Source organism: Fistularia commersonii, chromosome 6 (assembly GCF_037954325.1).
Source record: "Fistularia commersonii isolate RoL2024-O1a breed Wild chromosome 6, RoL_Fcom_v1.0, whole genome shotgun sequence".
Taxonomy (NCBI): domain Eukaryota; kingdom Metazoa; phylum Chordata; class Actinopteri; order Syngnathiformes; family Fistulariidae; genus Fistularia; species Fistularia commersonii.
The window spans coordinates 5809904-5831531 of NC_141289.1; the positions used below are offsets into that span (position 1 = coordinate 5809904).

At 41.4% G+C, this 21628-nt stretch overlaps 1 protein-coding gene across 1 annotated transcript; it reads right to left on the bottom strand.

Annotated features, from left to right (window-relative positions):
- Positions 1-6407: 6407 nt before the first annotated feature.
- atp1b1b (ATPase Na+/K+ transporting subunit beta 1b) lies at positions 6408-18385 on the bottom strand. The gene is made up of 6 exons (XM_086147817.1): positions 18180-18385; positions 14764-14892; positions 10849-11004; positions 8742-8926; positions 8140-8223; positions 6408-8044 (listed from the first exon to the last, which is right to left on the bottom strand). The coding sequence occupies exons 1-6, from the start codon at positions 18268-18270 to the stop codon at positions 7784-7786; spliced, it is 906 nt and encodes a 301-aa protein (XP_086003943.1). The 5' UTR covers positions 18271-18385; the 3' UTR covers positions 6408-7783.
- Positions 18386-21628: the final 3243 nt, after the last annotated feature.

Genomic DNA, 21628 nt, shown 5'->3' on the forward strand with positions numbered 1-21628 from the left:
TTTATTTTTGTTAAGTTCCATGAGTGGAACAGTTTACAGGAAAGCAGTTTGTTGTGTAACACCACATTTTATTTCAGTAACGAGAAAATAGCAGGTCGATTAGGGAAAAAAAAATATTCTGAAAAGATGAAAAGATATTCTTTTAATTTAAAGGGACTCACGACTTCATTTACTAACAAAATGCAAAATATTCATTTACAGAAGATAAAAAGTAAAATTTAGTTAGTTCATCATTGATATATAGACGAGGTTCGGAATATCCTGATTCATTCCATTTCCTCCAACATTGTATATGCACTTTAAATTAAGAGTTGTACTTATGTGACTTGTGCAGAGAATGTTTGCTATTTTTTTTGTAAATTATTAAGTGATCAGATCATACAAATAAAAGTATTTTTGTTTAGAGGCTCCCACAAAAAAGGGTCTTGATGGATCCAGAGTTGGGGAAGCCATGCTCTGGTAGCGGAGACACTGGCGTCATCACGGAATCAATTCCCAGGCTGATGATGTGAAAACAAGCTGCTGACAGTGATGTGACTCACAGCAGGTGAGACAGTTGCCGCTATGTGTGTGAGTGTGTGTTTGTATGTGTGTGTGTGTGTTGTGTGTGTGTGTGTGTGTGTGTGTGTGTGTGTGTGTGTGTGTGTGTGTGTGTGTGTGTGTGTGTGTGAGCAAGTGAGTATTTTCATTTGGCCCTCACTCACTCTTGGGTTAAATCAGTGAAGTATCACCAGGGCAACAAACTCAAACAGCTGATGTTGAGGAAGCACCGCAGGTGAAATGGACCAGGCAATGATGACGGTTATTATCTTTTTAGAGAATTCAGTTAATTTCTTCAGCTTTAACACCAAATAATTTTAAGACATTTTTTTATTTAGTTGACTTTGAAATTTCTTGTCTGTTTGAAGGATTTTTATGCAGATTTAAAAAATATCACCCCCGTCAAAACAAAACAAGATGTCCACAGAAAAGGAAGACTTAATCAACAGGTAGCATCTCAATGCAATTAAGGAGTTGGATTTTAAGACTGTCAAGCCTTTTCGGGATATTTCGGTGGAGATTCTCAGTCATCCATGTCATGGCAAATTCTTGTTGAAATCCTCTTGTCTTGGCAACTCCACTTGAATTTTTTCACTGGAAGACGTTTCACCCCACCATAAATTCAAGTCCAGTTGCCAAGACAAGCAGATTTTGACAAGACTTTTTGGGATGTCATCATTATTGCGCTTCTTTTCCAGAAGAAATCTTAAATTACTGAGGAAATTATTCTGAACCTTTTCTTGAATTGTCTATTCCCTCTGCCCAAGCAGATTTACTGCTGTTCACTTCAAATCTGCTTGCGGACAATATCGCAAGGGAACGGGAAAGACACGACCAAAACTTGACCAATATTAAAAATTTTAAAGGTAAATAGAAGGGGGATTTTGGAAAGAATTTTGAAAGGACATTGCAATCAAATGTCCAAGAAATTGTCCAAAGTTATATTTTCTTTTTTTGAAAATCTTTGATTGGGGTTGAGGGACCACTTACTTTACACCTGACAGTCAATCTTTTCATGTACTAAATAAATATCTTGGAGTTGTTGGTAATGGAGATGTGACAGGGTAAAATCACAAGGCAGCCCACGCGTCTTTGATGCTCAATAGTACGCCTAGTGGCTGATGTCAGAAGTACATGTGAAGATGTAATAATAATAATAATAATACATACGATTTGTATAGCGCTTTTCACGGTACACAAAGACGCATAGTGTTGGTTGATTACTTGACGCAGTGATGTGTATGCATAGAACAAATGCAATGGCCATGAGATAGATATATAAACTAGTATGTACTAGCGCCTCAGCCTCATGGCACGAAGAACCCTTGTTCGATTCTGAAAAAGGGACCTTTCTGTGTGGAGATTGCATACTCTCCTCGCATCTGTATGCTTTTTCCTCTGGGTTCTCCGGTTTCCTCCCACAGTCCAAAAACATACAGCAGGTTTGATTGGAAAAAATTGGGAAAATTGCCCCAAATGGGTGAGCGAATGGTCGTGAGTGAATGGTTGCAGGGGCACATATACAGACATATGTGTCCCTGCGGTTGACTGGTGACCAATCCAGGGAGTAACCCACCTCTCGCCTGATGACAGCTGGGATAGGGTCCAGCATCCCCCACAACCCTGAGTGCAGGATGAGCAGCAGACAATGGATGGATGGATGTTTTGGACAAATAGGGTTCCCACATGTCCTGAAAAATCTGAAAAATGATTGACCATTTTTCCAGTCATCTTAAATATAAGGAAAATTGGACAGAAATGTCAAATATCCTTGAAATTCTTAAGCTGTCATGGAAAATGATTTCTCTTCCCCCTTATTCTCTTTACCTTTTGAGTGAATGCAAATGGGTGCAGAGTAATGTGCATGCATGTCTGCTGTCCCTCTGTTTTCAGGAGACAACATGCCATAGCACCAAATGTACCAGCCAATCACATTCCCCTGTCACCCCAGAGCTGTCCTGCTACCTGGTGTTTCCATTTGACTTTGTTGCTACGTTTATTGACTTTTTTAGAGCCTAGTAAAAACTTTGTTTTGCCAAAGAAGTATCTAGAAACAAAAGTGATGACCTTCAGATTAAGAGTTCTGCGAGTGCTGATTTGCAAGTTATTAATTTGTTAAGAATACAAGAGACTATTTCATAGGTTGTAGCCATAGACTTCACATCTTTTAATTCGAACCTCTGGGCGCAGAAGTAGAATGAGATCACAAATCATTCTGGGTAAATGTGCACAATGTATATTTGTGGAGGTTGTCAGTCATCTAGGTCATGGTAAATTTTTGTCAAAATCCTATCCTAGCAACTGGACTTGATTTTCTTCCCTTGAAGACGATTCACCTCTCATCCAAGTGGCGAAGAAGTTATACACTATGCATAATGTTTGTACAACTGTAGAAAAAATCACTTATGCAATGTATAGTGGGGTTTGCTCATGTTTTAGTGTGTGACCTGATAACTTGTCTCTGGCAGTGTTACGACTGAAAACAGTCCTGGAAAATGATTTCAAGAAGAGAGTGGGAACCCGGAATAGTTATGCCCAAGATTATTTTTGTAATCATTTTAAAATTGCATTTATTTCCATTTGCCCCCCCCCCCCCCCCCACACACACTTTTGGAGACCCTGTCCAAAGTCCAACTTCTGCTAATATGTTTTTTAATATGTCGTCTGAATACTTAAATTGAAACCCTTTTTATTCTCTGTATTGCATCACATACATAGACTAGAATGTATACATATCATTGATATAAATGTGGTGGGATGGAGGCTTAACTTAACTTTAAAAAAAAAAGGAATATGTAATATATCTATAAAAGATCATGTTGTTGTGTTGCACTTATCAGTATCTGTTCCCACTGCTAATCATGTGCACAATGTCAGTGTGGCAGGAACAAGCCTATCAGATGACACAGGGACACCCCCTCTCCATCGGCCAACCCCCAGGCATCTGTCAGTCACATGACCGAGGCGTAATCAGCAGGGATGACCTTGTGATGGTGCACCGTGTGACAATGAGATAGGAGCCAGGCAACTCCCTGCCTCACATCTCATCAGATCTCCGAGACTGACTGACATTCAGAGAAACACTGTTTCATTACACCAATTGACGTCGCTGTTTTAAGCCTCTGCTTTAGGGATAAAACCCCTCACTACTGTTTGCTTTCACTATGTCAAATTCATGAGATATTCAATGATGTATGCTGAAGCTTTTTTTACATCATTATTTTTATTATTAATTGTACTAATAGCAATAATTTATTGCATGAGGCTACTGCATCCCCTAGTGGCTGGGGCTTGGAATGCATGTAAGGATTCGAAGTGAATTGCATTTTTTATTTACACAGAATCAATTCTTTTTGGATCTGTTTGCTGTGTAATAGCACACAAAGGGGAAAAAATGACCTGAATATTTTGATATCACAATGTTTAGCTATGAACACACACACACACAAATATGTATCATAACAGAAAAGTTTTGAAAAGTTCCTACAATCAGTCAATTTTAATGGCCAAGTATGTTTTCACATTTGACCAAGACATTTGACTCTGGTTTTCAGTTATACTTTGTGAGGAAAACATCGACTGACTAAAAACTAAACTCAAAGGAGATGACGAGATAATGGTGGTATTATCTTCTTAGCACAGGAAATTAAATTCAATTGTTTCACTTGTGTCAAAACATTTTGGACTTGTTCATGCAATACGGTTATTGTTGAGCAGAAAATGATGGTTTGTGGATTATGACGTGTCATCATTTGTGCGCTAGTAAGTTGTTTAGCCAAGACAATTAACTTGTTTGACTTTCAACTGAATTTCTCTGCCTTTTGGTGCCGTTAGCAGTTGAGCAAGCGGAAGTCATGGTTGAGGACTCATTAACGCCGAACCGCATTGGCTGATCCATCTGTCTATTGACATCTCAGCCCTATGGTGACTTGATACCTGGTCTCCAATGACACCATGCTCCAGCTGTCGTACCCAAAACAACAATTCTCTGTCGGTGTTGATGTTTCTCCTTTCTGCTGTAATTACAGAAGTGTGCCTGCATACAGTTGAGCAGTGGGGGAATGAATGACCGGATCTGAGCAGAGATGGTCAAGTCACACTGGCCCACAGCACAACAAGGGCCTATTCATCTGTCTCTCTTTCAAGCAGACACAGAAATGCATAGGGACAGAGTTAGTCATTTCAAACGGTGTTGCGGCTGCACGTGTCTCCTGGTGGGACCTGATACAGTACAGCTTTGACAATGACATGCCCGGGTTTAGAATTGTCTTCCTGGTTTTCTATGATCTGATTAGAAGTTTTATCAGGAGCAGGGAGTTGTAAAGTCCTATTTGTTCAAGGAGAGTTAGGGCATGGCATTTTGATTTACAATCTAAATAGGTTTTAACCAAACCCAAGGCTTATTTTCAGATAAACCTATTTTTTTTCTTATAGAAGCTTCTATGAGGCCACTGTTGGTTTATTACATGATGGAAGGGGCTACTGGGATGACAGAGTACACACATTATATCTGAAAATTTGCATTTATAATCAAGAAGCAAAGGACTGGAGGATGAAGTCTTCGCATTGAAACCTGCCACCTTTGACATCTACCTTTGCAGCAAGGAAATTGCACATTTCCACATTCTACATATTCATCTCCACAAAGAAACATTTCAATTGTGCATGAATGGGTAGATTATATTGGTATTAAAGAACTAGAGTTACATTTTAATAAACTGCCTGGATTATGCTGTTTTCAATATATTGGCAGTGCAGATTGACTTGGGATTGGCCCCAGGCCTGAAGTATGGGAACAGTGGGCAAAATGGAAAAAAAATGGAAATTAGGACAGTCTGAGACTTGTCAAGGACTGATAGAGGGAATGCTTTTGCCTGGAGGTCACTGGCCTACATGGGTCACTGACCATGTCAAGGGCACTGATAGCATTTTCTTACTGTTTTCCATGGAACAAACACTCAAAGGAAAATTGAGACTTTGCATTTGGATTAGTGATGAAGTGTCAAACTTGGATGTTGGCTTTTTCCACTGCTTGTGAGAGAATCCAATGCCAATGTTTAATTAATAAGCAGGATGACTCACTGTGCTGAGGTAGCTAGGACCAGTTGTTTACCCTTTTAAAATAATTAGAACTGAAGCCCTTCACACTTGTAGAATTCTCCCTGTATGGTTAAAATAGGAACAGGACAAATTATCTTTTGAGCCTTCATGATGTATGTTGAAAAGATAACCCAAGTAGATGTTTTTTTAATCAATTTCCATTACCTAATGGAAAAACCTTTTGAAAAACGGCTGGATTTTCAGCTGGAAAAATTCATCAATATGATGTATTTAAAGCTGTTGCCATGTAGCACAAGTCTAAATACAATTCATTTTGTTCATTTTGCTGAGGAAAAGCATGAATCTTTCATTTGATTTTATCTGTTCTTTTTTTTGCAAAAAAACACTAAGCACAGCAAAGGCACCATAAAAGCTGATATATTAGCTGATTTGAAATAACTTGGAGTGTATGTTAATTTTCTCCATTTAATCTATTTTTAAAACCAACACATTTTGACACACTTGAACTTTTGTTATTGTGCTAAAAATAGGCTAAATGTCACATGCACAACTGACCAAATCAGTTATCCAGAAAAAATGGAAACAATTATTGTGGAAATTGTTATTATGTTTCAAAGATTAAAAAAATAAATTATCTTTTCATCTTAAGGATGCTGAAAGGATAGTTGAGTTATTTATTGCAATGCGACTAAAATGCGACTAAAAGATCCATAGGGGAGCTTCCGTATCTTCTGACATGAACAGAGGTCTGTTTTTACAGACTGCTGGTGTAGAATTGCAGAAGTGTGACAGAAACACACAAGAGAAAAGGTCCATTAGGATTTTATTTCTTTCTCTGATCAGATGACAAAAAGTGGATGAACTACTTAGAAGTTGACTGACGTCTTAAGTTCAGGCTGTATTTTACATCAATATGATCTTACAGAACATTGCCAACATCATTGGTCACGTAAAAGCCACTGAGTTCTCAAAGAACTTAAATTTTTTTTTTCCTCAATTAAAAGCATGAACATCAGGTCACTGTGGTACTGCCTGTTACTTTTTCTAGACCAGACTACATTCATGGCCAAAACGCTAGTGAACCACTGAAAGGTTGCAAGGCAAAACATTGACTTTAGCACTTTACATGATGAAATCCTTAAAAAAAAAAAAACTGTACTGCATTGCTTCTGATAAAGACCCTCTTCAAAGCGTCACTTTGGTATTGCATTTATACATTACAATATTTTGCAAAGAAACAAAATGTACAACTGCATAAATATAAAATTCTTCCACAATGTTTAATGGCTAAAAACATTCAGAGTTTCATCACAGTGGTGTGATGATTTCCAGGAAATAAAAACTCTTAAAAGAAACAAAAAATTCCAGTTAGCACTGTTGACCTTTACAGGAGGCCCGAGTGTCTAAAAGGATGGACACGCAAACACTACATTCGAGGCACAAATCAAAAAGTAGAAGGCATAAGCTCAAGAAAAAAAATCCCCTTCACAAATTGGACTGATTTGAAACAAAGCACATAAAACAAAAAGAAGTCAAAGTAAAGAGTCTCCCGCAATCAGATGTAAAAGACAAAAACAAAGATGAGGAAAGAAGTTCCCTGGAGTGCAGCCTTTTTCATCCAACAGATCAGAAGAGTGTCTAACTATATCGATCGATGCGTGTGTATTTGTGGCCAACACACATGCACGCACGCACGCACAGCTAAAGCTCAGCGCATTAGAAAAATGAAGAATGGGATGGTTTGGAAGGACAACTGCAGCACACTGAAGATATTTACTGAGACCACACGAGGCAGCATTATGAAGAGGGGACTGCTTGTTACGCGGCAGGTGGAATTACACTTTACAGTCATCGATGAATGGCATCCCATGGCTTGTGGGAAAAGTCTCTTACAGCAGAATAAATAGTTTTCATTAGGCCTACTGCTACTTTTCCTCTAAACTGCATTCTAATGCTAGAGAGAAGTGTAGAAGCGAGTGACGAACGCAGACAGATTAAACGTAGGTCCCGTATCAGGTTTTCTTGTTTAATTTATTCATTCAAGACTAGATGTGATTGATTTAACTGCTAGAGCCTTGACCCCCTCACCCTTGCTAATCAGCTCCTACTTGATGTTGGTGTTCAGGACAAAAAGGGAGGCCCAGGGGTGATCGATGGGGAAGTGCTACTGTCCTGGCAACGGTCATAAACTGCTAACCTGGAGCTTGATGTCGAATCGTCCCTGGTAGCGATCCTTCTCACTATAGTTGATATTTTCTCCATACACTTTGCACTCGATGCGCAGTTCAGTGTTGAGGGTGAGGTTGGTGAAGTGCAGCGCCACCAGCGGTTGCAGGTACTGGGGGTGCAGCAGCTTGCCGTAGTACGGGTAATACTGCAGAGGGAAGCCACCGCCAATGCCGTAGTATTTGATCTCACCGATTTTACCAGCATCCTCTGCTTTCTGTGGTGAGGAAGAAACTGGTTTAATCACAAAATTATCTGAATTTATGGGGGGAGAGGCTGATCCTGTGTCCCTGAACACAACCATGCCAGTACCTTGTTGGTGCAGTAGATGGGGATCACATTGGGCTGCACTTTAGGGTGAGCATCTTCAGGGACAGTTTCATTTGAGACAGGAGGCTGGACAGAGACAGCAGGTCACCAGTTGGGATGACAAAGGGCAGGGATTTATTTTTCACTTACGTTTTTAGCCTTATTAGAGACAAACTATCTTAAGTGTTTGGAATGTTGCGTAGGTGTGGAGTTTTATGCAACTCTGAGTACAGACATTGATTTGTAGATTTATATTCATCTCTGCTAGAACAATATTTCATTTGGTCTTTATCAGTATTTGGACAGTAATAGATATTTTTAGCATCTGACCAACACATGGGCCCCAAAATGAAGCAGTCAAAGTGTGAGAGAAGTGTAGGCTCAAACTGAACGAGTATCAAATGTCGTGTTTCACTGTTAAGAATTAAGGTTCTTTGTGAAATCCAATCCCTCATTGTATGTAAATTGAAGTTTGGTCTGACACGCTTCACCATGTGAAAGACATATATTCAAATCCATAAGTTTGCTTGATTCCTTCTTATCATGAGATTCTTTTGATAAAACTGGAGTTCAAGTTGGCATAAAGCTCTTTTGGGGTTAATTACCCTGGGACGGAAGTTGACTATCCTGTTGAGCTTCACAATTATGCAGGGACGGCCGTCCTTGAATCCATAGTAGGGGTCGTCATTGCCAGAGCAGGGGCCCAGCAGGCTGCGGGAGAAGCGACAGGCCTTCCTGATTCCCAAATCGCTCTCCAGGTCGCCCCTGTTCTTGTACTCTGCGGGCTCGTCTGGAAAGAGTGAGCATGGGTTAGTGTGGGGTTGAAGATGTTACTACACACTCCCCCTTTGACACTCATCGGATTTGAATCCAAAAACATGAACTGCAGACAGTCTTTTTTTATAGTTGAAATCAGAAAATAACCTCAGCAGCCAGAAAATGGGACAACTCAACTGATGATACATTAACATAATTATTGCAAAATCTTTTTGTCACATTTCTATTACTATTTTACATTTCCCAGTTCATTGTAGCCAAACTCTCAGCTTATGTAGAAGGTGCTGGATACTTACTCTTTAACCCATAGTTCTGTGAGATGTACAACCCCAAATACCCTGCTGTACGCTGTGTGCACAATTATTAGGCAAGTGATTATTTTGACCATATCATCATTTTATCCATAATTTCCGACTCCAAGCTGTATAAACTTGAATGCATCTTGGATTTAAAGCATATCAGGTGATGTGTATTTGTGTAACAAGGGACAGTGTGGCCAAATGAGATTAACACCCTATATCAAGGTGTGCATTTGGCAGATTCTTCCCCTCAGATAAAAGGGGCCGGAAAAGGATCTGAAGTGACTCTGAAATGGCAAATATTGCAAAAGGTCTTTCAGAGGGATGCAGCACTCTTGAAATATCTAAGATATCAGCACGTGTTCACAGAACCATCAAACGCTTTGTTGCAAATAGTCAACAGGGTCGCAAGAAACGTGTCGAGAAGAAAAGACGCAAATTAACTGCCAAAGATTTGAGAAGAATCAAACATGAAGCTACCAGGAACCCATTTTCCTCCAGCGCTCCCTTATTCCACAACTGCAACCTACCTGGAATGTCAAGAAGTACGAGGTGTTTGGTTCTCAGAGACATGGCCAAGGTAAGAAAGGCTGAAACCCAACCACGTCTGATCAAGACACATAATTTAAAATGCCAAGGATGGACCGAGAAATATCTGAATATCTATTAAAGGTGAGCTTGTGGGCCTTTTGGGGTTAAAAAAACCTATTGACAGTTTTTAGAAGACACTTTCTTCAAGCAGTGGTACAAGAGAAAGTCATCTTTCAAGAAGACTTTGATTTTTATGCAAAGCAACGGTTCATCACATGCAAGTACTCCACTGCGTGGCTTGCCAGTAAATTGTCTTCTAGATGAAAAACTAATGACATGGCTCCCTTCACCTGACTTAAGCCCAACGGGGACCTTCGGGCCCTTCTTGAGCAGGAAATTTACAGGGAAGATAAACAGTACATCTCTCTGAACAGTGTCTGGGAGGCTGTAATGGGATAGCACAAAAAGTTGATTCTCACCAGATCAGGAAACTGACTGACTCCGTGGATGGAAGGCTTGTGACTGTTATCGAAAAGAAGTTTGGCTGTATTAATCACTGAGTTTTGTGTTTCACTTTTTATTTCAGAAATGTTTATTTGTAAATTTTGAGTTTGTTTATTATTCTCACTTTAACGGGTGAAGATAAACAAGTGAGATGGGAAAAATCTTTTATTCACTGAGTTGCATAATAATTCTGCACAAAAATAGTTGCCTAATAATGGTTTTTCTCTTAATAAACCTCACTCTTACTACTACTTTGTTCAGGCTGGAGGGTTTGTTAACATTTTGGATTGATCAAGAGCATTTTTGTTGTACAATTACAAAATTAATCCTCAAAAATACAGCTTGCCTAATTATAGTGCACGCAGTGTATCCAGATTACAGTGGGGGATGTGTGTGTGAGTGTGTGTGTGTGTGTGTGTGTGTGTGTGTGTGTGTGTGTGTGTGTGTGCACACGCATGTGCACATGGCAGCAAGCTGTTTCTTATGTCTTTGCTGTATGTAATATTTCTGGCCTGTTTGTCCTGGGGCTCCAGATGGACTTAGTGTACCACTCTTGGAGATGAATGTCTCCTTTGAAGAAAACAGAGGTCAGGAAACCCACCTCCACAGTCTTCATACTTGGACTGTTCTATTTGATGATCATCATTGTAGTTGACCAAGAAGTCCTTCAGGGCTTTGGTATAGGGCAGGTAGGTCTCCAAATCATTGAGGTTGAAGGATACTTCAGATTTTTCTGATCGTGGGGTATGTGAAAGGCCTGCGGAGATAAAACAGATCAACTTTGTTTTTTGCTGTGACAGCCTTGCATTTCATAGTCTTTCACCATGGCCAGTAATTCAGCAATCTTGAGGTTTGTAGCAGGCCGGCAGAGCAAAGCCTACAGGCTACAGTTTTATTATAGGACTGAGATGCAGGAGCAATGTCACCATAATGAGAAGAGCCTTTTCATTACATCTGTCCTAATACCCACTTAATGTGAGCACTCTGCTGTGCCAGACACACAACACACTTCGAGTTCAGGAAGAAGCATTGCAGTCCAGCTTTTTTCAGGGCAATTTCTTTTTGTTCAGACTTTGTGGGGTAAAATACCCCTAAAAATTAAAAAAAAAATGTAAAAGTAAAAAGTGTCAAAACTGTGTGAAAATGAAAAAGTGTTGCCTGATTTTGGTTTCTGTCGGGACAGATAGAAATCTAAACCCCAAGTTCCACATTTACTTGACTTAATGAGGAAAATGCAGATTGAGCCCTACCTACAAGAGTCAAGAAGCTTTATTGTCACTTTGCTATACATACCAGGTAGTGCAGGCAAAATGTGACAATGTTTCTCTGGGACTCGAATCAACACATCACATGCACACCCCATACCCCCTCTCCCACACACATACAGCATACATCCGTGAGACAAGAAGTAACACTGATACATAATATGGAATGAAAAGTAAAAAATGAAACCTAAACTCATATTTAAAATTTATAAAAAAAAAAAGACACAAGACCTGTTCATAACTTCAGATTACATGATCAGTCAGTTTCCATGGACATACGTGCGTGTGTGTGCACGTGTGTGTGTGTGTGTGTGTGTGTGTGTGTGTGTGTGTGTGTGTGTGTGTGTTGCTATGGTTTCTTCATGCCTGCTGTCTTTGTGGGGGAGAAGGCTAGATGCAAAAACTCTGTAGTTATTCCTGTCCACATCATTATAAGTGGTGGAAATCAGCAGTGACATTGCCACAGAACTAAAGGTTGCAACAGATCATAAAATGATGGTTAGGATTGTAGAAAGAGGAACTATCAAACTGATTATTTTTAGTAAGTCAGTCCTTAATGGATAAAAAAAAACAAGTATCGATGACACTGTTGCCTACTTATCAAAAGTAAACAGGATGGTTTAAATTCTCACCAAGGACCAAAAGCTTGGATCACAGAGAACTTGTGGTCTCTGCAAACTAAGCATGCAGCTAGAGCTGAGGATGTAAAGAGTATGAGTTTGCTGAACATATTTTCTGAATAAAAGTTATTTTCCAAGTTATAGACTCTGGGCTTTGGAAGGAATGCTGGGAATACAAAGGCTTTATTTTCATGCATTCTTTTTCCTTGCTATGAAGGAGGTAGTCATGCAATACAAACTCCAGGCTGGTCTGTAGATTTCAACAATAATTCACAGGGTCTCTCAGCACAGAGGTGAGGAGACACAAGCCTTCTGACTCAGTTGTGAGCGCACATGCTTAGTTTGGCCTTGCTACAGCAGAACATCATGGTAACCAGGCTACTACTCGTCCCAGAGGAGGCCGCTGTCACTGCAGTCGATGCACTGGGACTGATGCGACTGAGCTGAGGGTGCATTTCCAAAACAACATGCATGATCTTGCAGCAATAGGCAACCCCTTGAACTGAGGGGAGGCAATGGAAAGGTCCACTGCTGGTCATAATTACAGATTCTATCCTCTAGTTGCATGGTTTGTGAAATAGAAGGGTAATGATATTAGAGCAGTGGTTCTTAACCTGGGTTCGATCGAACCCCAGGGGTTCGGTGGGTCAGTCTCAGGGGTTCGGCGGAGGTTAAGACACACATTGGTGATGACATCACTGGCTGCAGGTGATCACGCTACATAGCTTGGCCTATCCGTGTTGCAGGGATTTGGGCGCGATCAGTTGTAGTAACTTGTGACTGTCGTGATGGTACTTCATGTGATTTCTTTCTTAATATTTTAATCCCTTCATACTAATTATGTCGGGCAAAAAAAGAAAGTGGTTGGAAGAATACGTACAATACGGATTCACATGTATGACGGAAGGTGATTGGAATCGATGTCCTAACTGCATGATTTGGAATGACAAGATGAGCAATTCTAGTCCAGCACCGGCAAAACTAAGGGAAGGCTTCCTTCAGCTGCATGGAGATGGGAACTACAAGGACATAGCGCTTGCTGAATTCAAGGTGAAGGGAGCCAGATTCGATGAAAAGGCTACTCTGCCTGTTCTTTGTACCCATCAATGAAACGATCCTCGATCCAATAAAGAAGGGTTCGGTGAATGCGCATGTAAAACAGGTGGGGTTCAGTACCTCCAACAAGGTTAAGAACCACTGTATTAGAGGGCCCCTGCCCCGGTCTGTCTTTGCACTGACACTCGGGCAACGCCTAGGCTGTCACTTTCCGTCAGTTATCAGGTTACAGACAGAATTAACACCTCGGAGTGACAGCTGACATAACCTGCCGCCAGCATGTCTGACATTCTTATGGGGGAGAGCCGCAGCAGGGTGGCTGTGTAGTGGTACAGGGTTCCAGCCATCTCTGGGATATCCCCACTCTACCTTAAATTTGCCTGTGAATGAGTGGAGGTAGACAGGATTTGATAGAAGTGAGTAAAACAAAAAAGATATTAGACATACTGTTTCTTTAGATCGGCTGTATAAATCATCAATGATGTTTGGGTGAAGCGCACCACCCCATCTCACCTGTAGACCCCACTGTGATGTCAAAAATGAAAACAGAGGACATCATAACCTGAATGAGCTGAAAGTCTGACACAACATTGTTTGCTGTTCAGAATCTGAGAAAATACTTCACATTAGAATAAATGTTGTTTAGGTGTCTGTGCACTTGCGCGGACACAAGTATACACGTTCAAGAAAGTGGTTCAACCGGAGCCAGTTGTGAAGTCAACAGAAACGTAAGAGTGACTGATAAGGCAGCTTGAGGTCATGTCTAAAGTGAAATAGTGATCAGATCAGGATGCTGGTCCCACACATCAGATGGCATCCCTTGGCAAAGGAGAAAGAGAAATTTGATGAAGCGAGAATTCATACCAAATACAATCCCAATAGTTTTCTTTGCAGATGCAGAAAGCAATACTGTAAATAGCATTTTTTCTTAAATTTTTAAAACATCCAAATATTTCAGCAAGTTCTATTTAGTTATTTGTTAGCTTTTCTTATGGTAATGCCCTCGTACTATGAAAAAAAATTTCTAAGAGGTTTCTGATCATTACTCCTTTGTATTCTGAGGGCAACAGTTTGAATGGCTTGTGCAGCTTCACAATGGCCACTGCTGTATTTTTAAAATCAACCGCAGCACTTAATTCAAATGTTGTGATTGTGATTATGTGATTTATCAGCGCTCCAGTTGACTTAGTATTCAGAAGCAAAAAAAGACTGAAGTTTAAAAGCTGATGATTCCCAATATATGTTTTTGGTTGTGGTGGTGCACATGAGGGGCCTCAACATTCAACCTTTTCCTTGTATCATACAGCCCTCGTAGTCACCCTATGGAATCAAATCTGGAGAGCAGTGCTAGCTGTCTCTCAAGCTATTACATAGACTTCTGGTTAGCAAGTCTTCATTTTCCACCATTTTTGTTTGAGAACTATGTTCATAAGGGGAACACAAAGGCCTCACACATGTACCCTCTTTTGTTACCAGCCATTGTTCTCTTCAAACTGCCTGCAGGTGACCTTTAGACTTGAAAGCAGGCTGCCGAGCTGGTTCTGTGCCATACAGGAAGTAGGTGTCACTTCTTACCAGGAGGTGCCACTCTGTCCTGCCAGGTGGGCTTGAAGTTGCTCAGGGTGAGCATCATGGCTTGGATGGTGCCGATGAATATCCCAGCCAGGCAGCCGTAGAAAATGACATAAAATAACGTGATCTTGACTGCAAAGAAGAATAAAAAGAGGGAGAGAACAGGTCATCACTGAGAAATATAATCCAGGGAAAAGTGGGTCATGATGCTGCAATACAGCTGGAATTAAGTATTTTATACATATGTTACATACTGTATTAGAGTCTCAAATGCAGCTAAGATTTCAGTTATTTAAGAATCATTGACAGCACAAATATATCGCGCAATATCAACTGTGCCAGGTCAGGAGGTCAATCTCTGCAGCACGAATAACTGGGCTTTCAACACCGGCTTTACTACAGGTAAACACAGCAGATAACACACAGGGTTACATGACACTCCGTGCTGAAATATTCACTCCCTTCCCAGAATTCAAGACGTGCAACAGCAGCAGTGTTACATAAGGCCACTGTATATGGCAGCATGTGTGACACTGCGTAGACATTATGATTCAGTAATAATGGTGTGATGTGATGAAGACCTTACTGGACCCCAAAATAACTTCAGACTTTTTGAGTTGTGACTGCTTCATGCTAGATGTCACAGGTTAGATGGAACACACTGTTCCTGGTCCCATACCTGGCAGGCAAGAAATTTAGCTGGAGGGGAAATAAATGCAGAGAGGAAGCCAGTGGCCAGCGTTGGGAAGGACTGGAATACAATATCACCTTCAGTGACACAAACAGGCAGTCTGACAGCCAGAAACATTATCTACTCTGAGGATGGTGCAGAGATGCCAGATTCTTCATACCAGGGCTTATACACTTATGAATTTACTTTCAACTGTTAGTTGGACCTCTCACAAAGACTTAGGCATTAATATGACACGACCTCCTGTTCTGCAACAATCAAAATGTCTGTGTTATCAAGCAAGTGATTGATTATCTTCGATTACCAATAACCAGGCTTAACCACTCATTATCCTTATCGGCTAATCTACTTTTCTAAAGGTGAGTTGCACTGACCCCTAAGACATGTATACCATGTTATTAAATACTTAAAAACACCAGGCTTTTATATTTATAAAGTCAATTCATTGTTATAAATCCATTCAGACATTAAAGTAGTGCCTTGAGTGCATCTATTGTCAAAGTTTTGTTGACAATAATACTCGTATGGCAGTTTATCTCCTGGGTCGCCACCCGTGGATCCTGCACCACCTTGGGATTATTTTAGTCATTTACATATTTATTCCCTGTTATTACAATTTCAAGTCCCTTCATGCACCTGTATCACAGCTTTATATCTCACAATTTATAGTCACTTCAATATTTTCATTTCAGAGGGCAAACAGTAGCCTCTTCACTAGAAGCAGAGATCCTGACTGCTGTAGCAGCCTTTGTGATTTCATTTAAAAAAAAAAGACTGAAAAAAACGGCTTCTAAGAAAAACATGTAAAATGGAAATTCTGATTTAGACTTTGGTCTTTACTGTGCAACTAAAAGTCAAACTATGGTGCTTGCGCTCCCACCAAGTGAACTCACACGTCCACATTGTGAACGTTTTACACCACCACCCTCCAACCCCCACCTCCAGACAAACACATTCCAGTCTTCTCTCCAACATTGAGAAGCTTCTCATGCAGTGGCTTTGGCTCTCTAGATGTCTGACAGACACTTGCACACTGGAGACCTTGGCCCGACTATGGATGTCAGTAACTACAAAGCCAGCATTCAACCATCAAAAACAATACAACAGTAGCAGCCATTGTCTTTCCTGAGTTACAGGAATTCCAGTGTCCCTTGCGCATATAAGATAGTAATTACCCCGGGCACCATAGGGATCACACTGTAATCAATTCGAGCAGGAGGGCTTTGGAAGGTCTACAGGTGAAATTCCGTTGAAAACCCATGACCCCATACCACCCCCATTTGTGGCTTCCCTCGGAACTGGAAAATGGTCATCATTAGGGCTACTGAATTATAGCGTGGCAGTAGTTGGAGCAAATGTTGCAGCTAATTGACAGGATGTTTTAAAGCTAACCATCTCTCATCACCATTTCAGTACAAAATGAAAAACCACTGCCAATGGCAGCTGAAACTCTCCAATTTTCATAATCATGAATTGCTATAACCAGGAAAGGGCATAGAATAGGTTTTGACCTTGCGCTCTCATTTTACACTGTTGTGGCTGCAAATCAATGTCAAAAGGTCACAGGAGTCTCCGCCAAGGATAGCTGACAAATCAGTTGGGCTGATTTAAGGTGAAAGCAGTCACAGCATGATGGTCTATGGACCGTCTCCTAAGATGTCATTGGGCTGATTCTGACAGATTCATCTATGGAGAACTACAATGCCCAACCAAAATTTCCACTTCATCTGCTATGCTGCCACCTTGTCCTTGCATGCAGTAGTATACAGTCTATCTCAAAAGTTCAAGTCGTGGAGTCACAACTAAAAAAAATCTCTTGTGAGGACTATGTTGTGAGGACTATGTAAGAATTTCTTTGGAAAACAGGCGTTCATTTACCAGGCTATAGAGGCCTAGGGGTCTCCTCCTCACTGCATGGTGAAGCGGAGGATGGAGCAGACATGGGCAGAGGGCAGTAAGAAGAGCATTTCAAAATAAAGTCAAGAAGGGAGGCAGGGGGCAAAAAGTCAAAGGTATTATAGAGGACCAGATATCAGCTCATCCCCAGCTCCAAGAACAGCACTGCGTCTGGTACTCTTTAAAGATGCATCAGCATTTTTCTCCATGACCTCACGAGGACAAACATGAGCTGAACCTCACCAACCTGCCCGGGCCGGACCGAACCGGAACGAACCGGGAGGACACAGACACACTGGCGAAGGAACCCAGGTGTATCTGCCTGTCTGCCCACCAGGTGTGGGAGCCTCGGCAAGCAGTGACATTGAGAAGGTCCAAGGACATGCGCAGAGACGCTTTTAGGAGAAACCAGCGGAAAAAAGGGGGAGGGCGAACAACTTCATCGTTATAATCGTTTGTTCGTTCGTTCGTTTACAGCGACAGCGACTGATCACTGAGAGTCGGAGCGGACTCGATGCCCCCCCCCCCACAGTCACCTTGACTCACCTTGGACTATGATGCATTTTTAACCCTTTGCGGGACACCGCCGACCGGCACTGCTCAACTTATCCCCGACAACACACCCCGGGGCCAATCATGGCTATCCCCCCCCGCCGCCGCAGCGCCTCTGCCGCCTGAATGCACAAGCAGGCGGCGGAGGAACAGAAGGTTGGAGAAAACGGGCCGCCCCTGAACGCAGCAAAGTCAAATCAAACAGGTGGCAGGAGCACGAGGCGCCCGCAGCGCGGTCCGCCGCGGGGACGCGCCTTTGGCGTTTGTCAGCTATACTCACACCAGCTGCCCCCGGTCCGACCGAGCACTTCTCCGGTCTCGGAATTCCACAGGAATTTCTTCCATCCGCCGTCGTCTTTGCTGGCAGGCATGTCGGCGCGGGCACTCGATCAGGTTTCCTCGGAAAAGGCGGCTCCTCGTGTCGGCGCTTCGGCGAACTTCCCCCGGTCGTAGACGCAGCAGTTCCAGCCCAGACCGCTCGGAGGCTCCCGGATTTAAGGGGTGCCTCCGAGACTCCGCCCGGAACTCCCACAAGCTACCTAGTGGAGGGGCGGAGCGCAGCCTGCCAATCACAGCGCTGCAGCGCCGTGCGTCGCTCCGGCGTCACAGGTACTGACGCTACTTATTGACACACAGAACTCCATATATACCCTGGGGGAGCTCTGCAGATAGCTGCATGTCTCCCTGGCTGTCTTTCTGTCTATCTAAACATCTTTCTGTCTGTCTACCAACCTAACTACCTGTCTCCCTATCTGTTAATTGATCAACAATAACCATACTAAATTAAAAAAAGATGTGGTCATCGTCTTAATGTGTTCAACAGAATAAAGATGTGGGGAGAAGAGACAACTTCCAAGAATCAAACAGTAAAAATAACGTAATAGAATTAAAACTAGACAGAAAAAAACTTCACTTGGAGAGAATCTGTAATCAACTAAAAACCAACACTGTCATGCATATATATGGTATATATATATTTGTAAAAACATACAAATGTTATATTAGTTAACGAACAGTCAGTCAGTCAGTTATTCATAGCAATAGACTCCATGAAGTGTAGGAAAAGGCTCATCAGTCAAATGCAGTGGAACAAAGGCTGAAAGATGGCGGACAATGTAAATGTTTTACAAAATTTAAAATATGATATGAATGTAGGAGTTCATTAAATTGTCACTTCTTCCAAGACAATGATATCATTTTTTCCACAGGTCCTCTAGGGTGACACTTTAGTTCCTCAGTCCTCCAGTCACTATGAAGTGTTTATAACACACTGGCTTTTGAAAAGGCCCCAGTGGATCGGCCCCACGGTTTGTAGTTGGAATCCAATTTTTCTGTGATGGCAGCAAACCAGCATAAACGGTTGTTTCAGTAAAGAGAGGGCACAAAAGTTTGTAAAGTTTTCTCTGCAGGTGCAACAGTACAAATGAAATGTTTCACTTAAAATTCTGTTTTAATGCAAACATTAAAAAAAATGTCATAAAATGGAGTAGCAACTGATAGAATAGTTCTATAGCATTGTAAAGTTAAGCTTGATTCAGATACAGACTATAACTATAACTCGAGTGATGATTTGATTAGTTGCTATAACTCGATTACTTCCTGTTTGAACACAAGTGTGCAAAATCACTTCATTACAGTCAAACAGTCATGTGATTAAAGTAATGTGTTGTGGTGCAATGTTTTTTTTTACACACATACACACACACGCACGCACGCACACACGCACACACATACACACACACACACACACACACACACACACACACACACACACGAATGCTGCTCATCTTCAGCAAGGGGGCTTCAACAAAGATCTCCACAAGTGACTCAAACACCATCAATGATGAGGGTTTGCTTAAATGAAATGAAATGAAATTAAATTAAATTATTAAATCATACAATGTTAAACATTTTTTCTTTCTGTTTAAGCAAATTACATTTTTCTGGACACAGAATTATAGATATCTGTTTTTATAACTCCAGTTCAGCAAGTTGATTGTGATTTTCATTTCTTACACGTGCATGAAGGAGATTTGGCTGTTGCCACATGTGGTGACTTCCGTGTTTACATGAACGTCACAGCTCCATTAGCAGCTTCAGCCACCAGTGGATTCTGCAGAGCCAACATAAACCAATGCAAACTGCACCTCTGACAGGCGATGGTGAGCTGTTGCCCCCAGAGCCACGTCACTTCCATATTTGTGGTGTATTAGAGAGCACATGCCCGAGCCAAGAGCGATAACCCCCCTTAAAATAAACTGTAGCCACGCCCACAAAAGCAACTTACACATTCACATTAAAAGCTACGGCTGCATAAACGTGCTATATTTTTAGCAGTCCAAATAGACAGACTTATAATAACAACCCAAATGCAACTAAGAAAGTGTCAGCTAAATGTCACTTGTTTGAAATGTCATGGGTCACACAGTTTGTTCTGATCCAGCTCAGACGACTGATCGCTGCCTAGGAGCTTCTGCCGCTTTTCATGGCCACAGACATGTTCAGTGGCCCTGAAGGTAACAAAGACCATTGCTTACATGATTTGCAATTTCTGCCGTTTTTATCAGCTTTCAAACATTTTATAAACCCATGGCCATGAGGAATGTTGCTTGTTGAGAGTAACATGAGGTATTTCTTTTTAACTCATACCTTCTGTGATGTGTTCGGTCATTACCTTTTCTAAGATTATTCTGGTCCTTCCAGAGCATCTATTGGATTTCACCCTTCACCTTTCTCAGTCAGTTACCAGTCATCCATTTTTTACGCCTACACCCCCCCACCTCTTACCCCCCTCTCTCAGCAGCAGCCTTGGGGACACAATTAGTCCAGTGATCCATCAGCCTCCCATCATGAGTGAGGAGACGTGGTTCCTTGACTCCACCCTGAGAGACTCTGGGTCATTCATTCATCTTTGCAAAGGGGTTAGGGGTTTAACAGTTAGATGCCAGAGAGTAAGAGCCACCAGACGACCCCTTTGGACTTCATCACACATTTTTCAGGGAAGAACGGGACAAAAGCGGCTTCACAAACCAGAAATCCAGGTTTCTTTCTTCTTTTCGTGCTCTAGGGAGTTCTAGCAGTCTACTGAGTGGAGAAGCAAGTAATTGTTGATGTAACCATCTATAGGGATTTCAGGGTCGCTGCCTATAATTATGATAGAGGATTACCCAAGATTAACAAACAGCAGTCTTTCACTCAGTCCTGAGTCCTTGTGCTGTAGTCTTTGGCTTTTAGCTTAGATCAGGGGTGTGCAATTATTTTGGCCGGTGGGCCACATTTCTTATTTAATTTTTACTAGGCTAGGTATCTAGGTACTAGGTATCATGTTAATTGAACCAAATGATAATTGTGATTTAAATATTTACAGTTTTTGGCATTTTATTTCAACTTTAAAATCATGAATGATCATATAAATGTATCAACATTATTTTGTATGGAGTCATCCATACAGAATTAAAGAAAAGAAAGAAAAAGGAGTTTCTAAATTCAATACTGATTGAAAGTACTTGTTAAGATATTAAAAGAAAATGGTTTGGCGGCCTGGATAAAAAGCAAAAGGGGCCGGATGTGGCCCACGGGCCATAAAATGCCCAGGTCTGGCTTAGATATTCGATGATCACTCTCTTCCATATTCTAGTAATGTCTTTCTAGTTTCAGATTAGTTCCTTGTGGTGTTTGGGGGCGGGGTGCCCCCTATTGTTTTGGTGATTTGTCTGATTCAAGTCTTTC

What these genes read in the sequence shown, in the direction of transcription:
- atp1b1b (XM_086147817.1), bottom strand. Translation starts at nt 18,270, where the DNA reads ATGCCTGCCAGCAAAGACGACGGCGGATGGAAGAAATTCCTGTGGAAT. An exon ending in TCGGACCGGGGGCAGCTGGT is followed by an intron (nt 14,893 to 18,179) that starts GTGAGTATAGCT and finishes TCTTCTTTGCAG; the next exon opens with TCAAGATCACGTTATTTTAT. An exon ending in CAAGTATGAAGACTGTGGAG is followed by an intron (nt 8,927 to 10,848) that starts GTGGGTTTCCTG and finishes CACTCTTTCCAG; the next exon opens with ACGAGCCCGCAGAGTACAAG.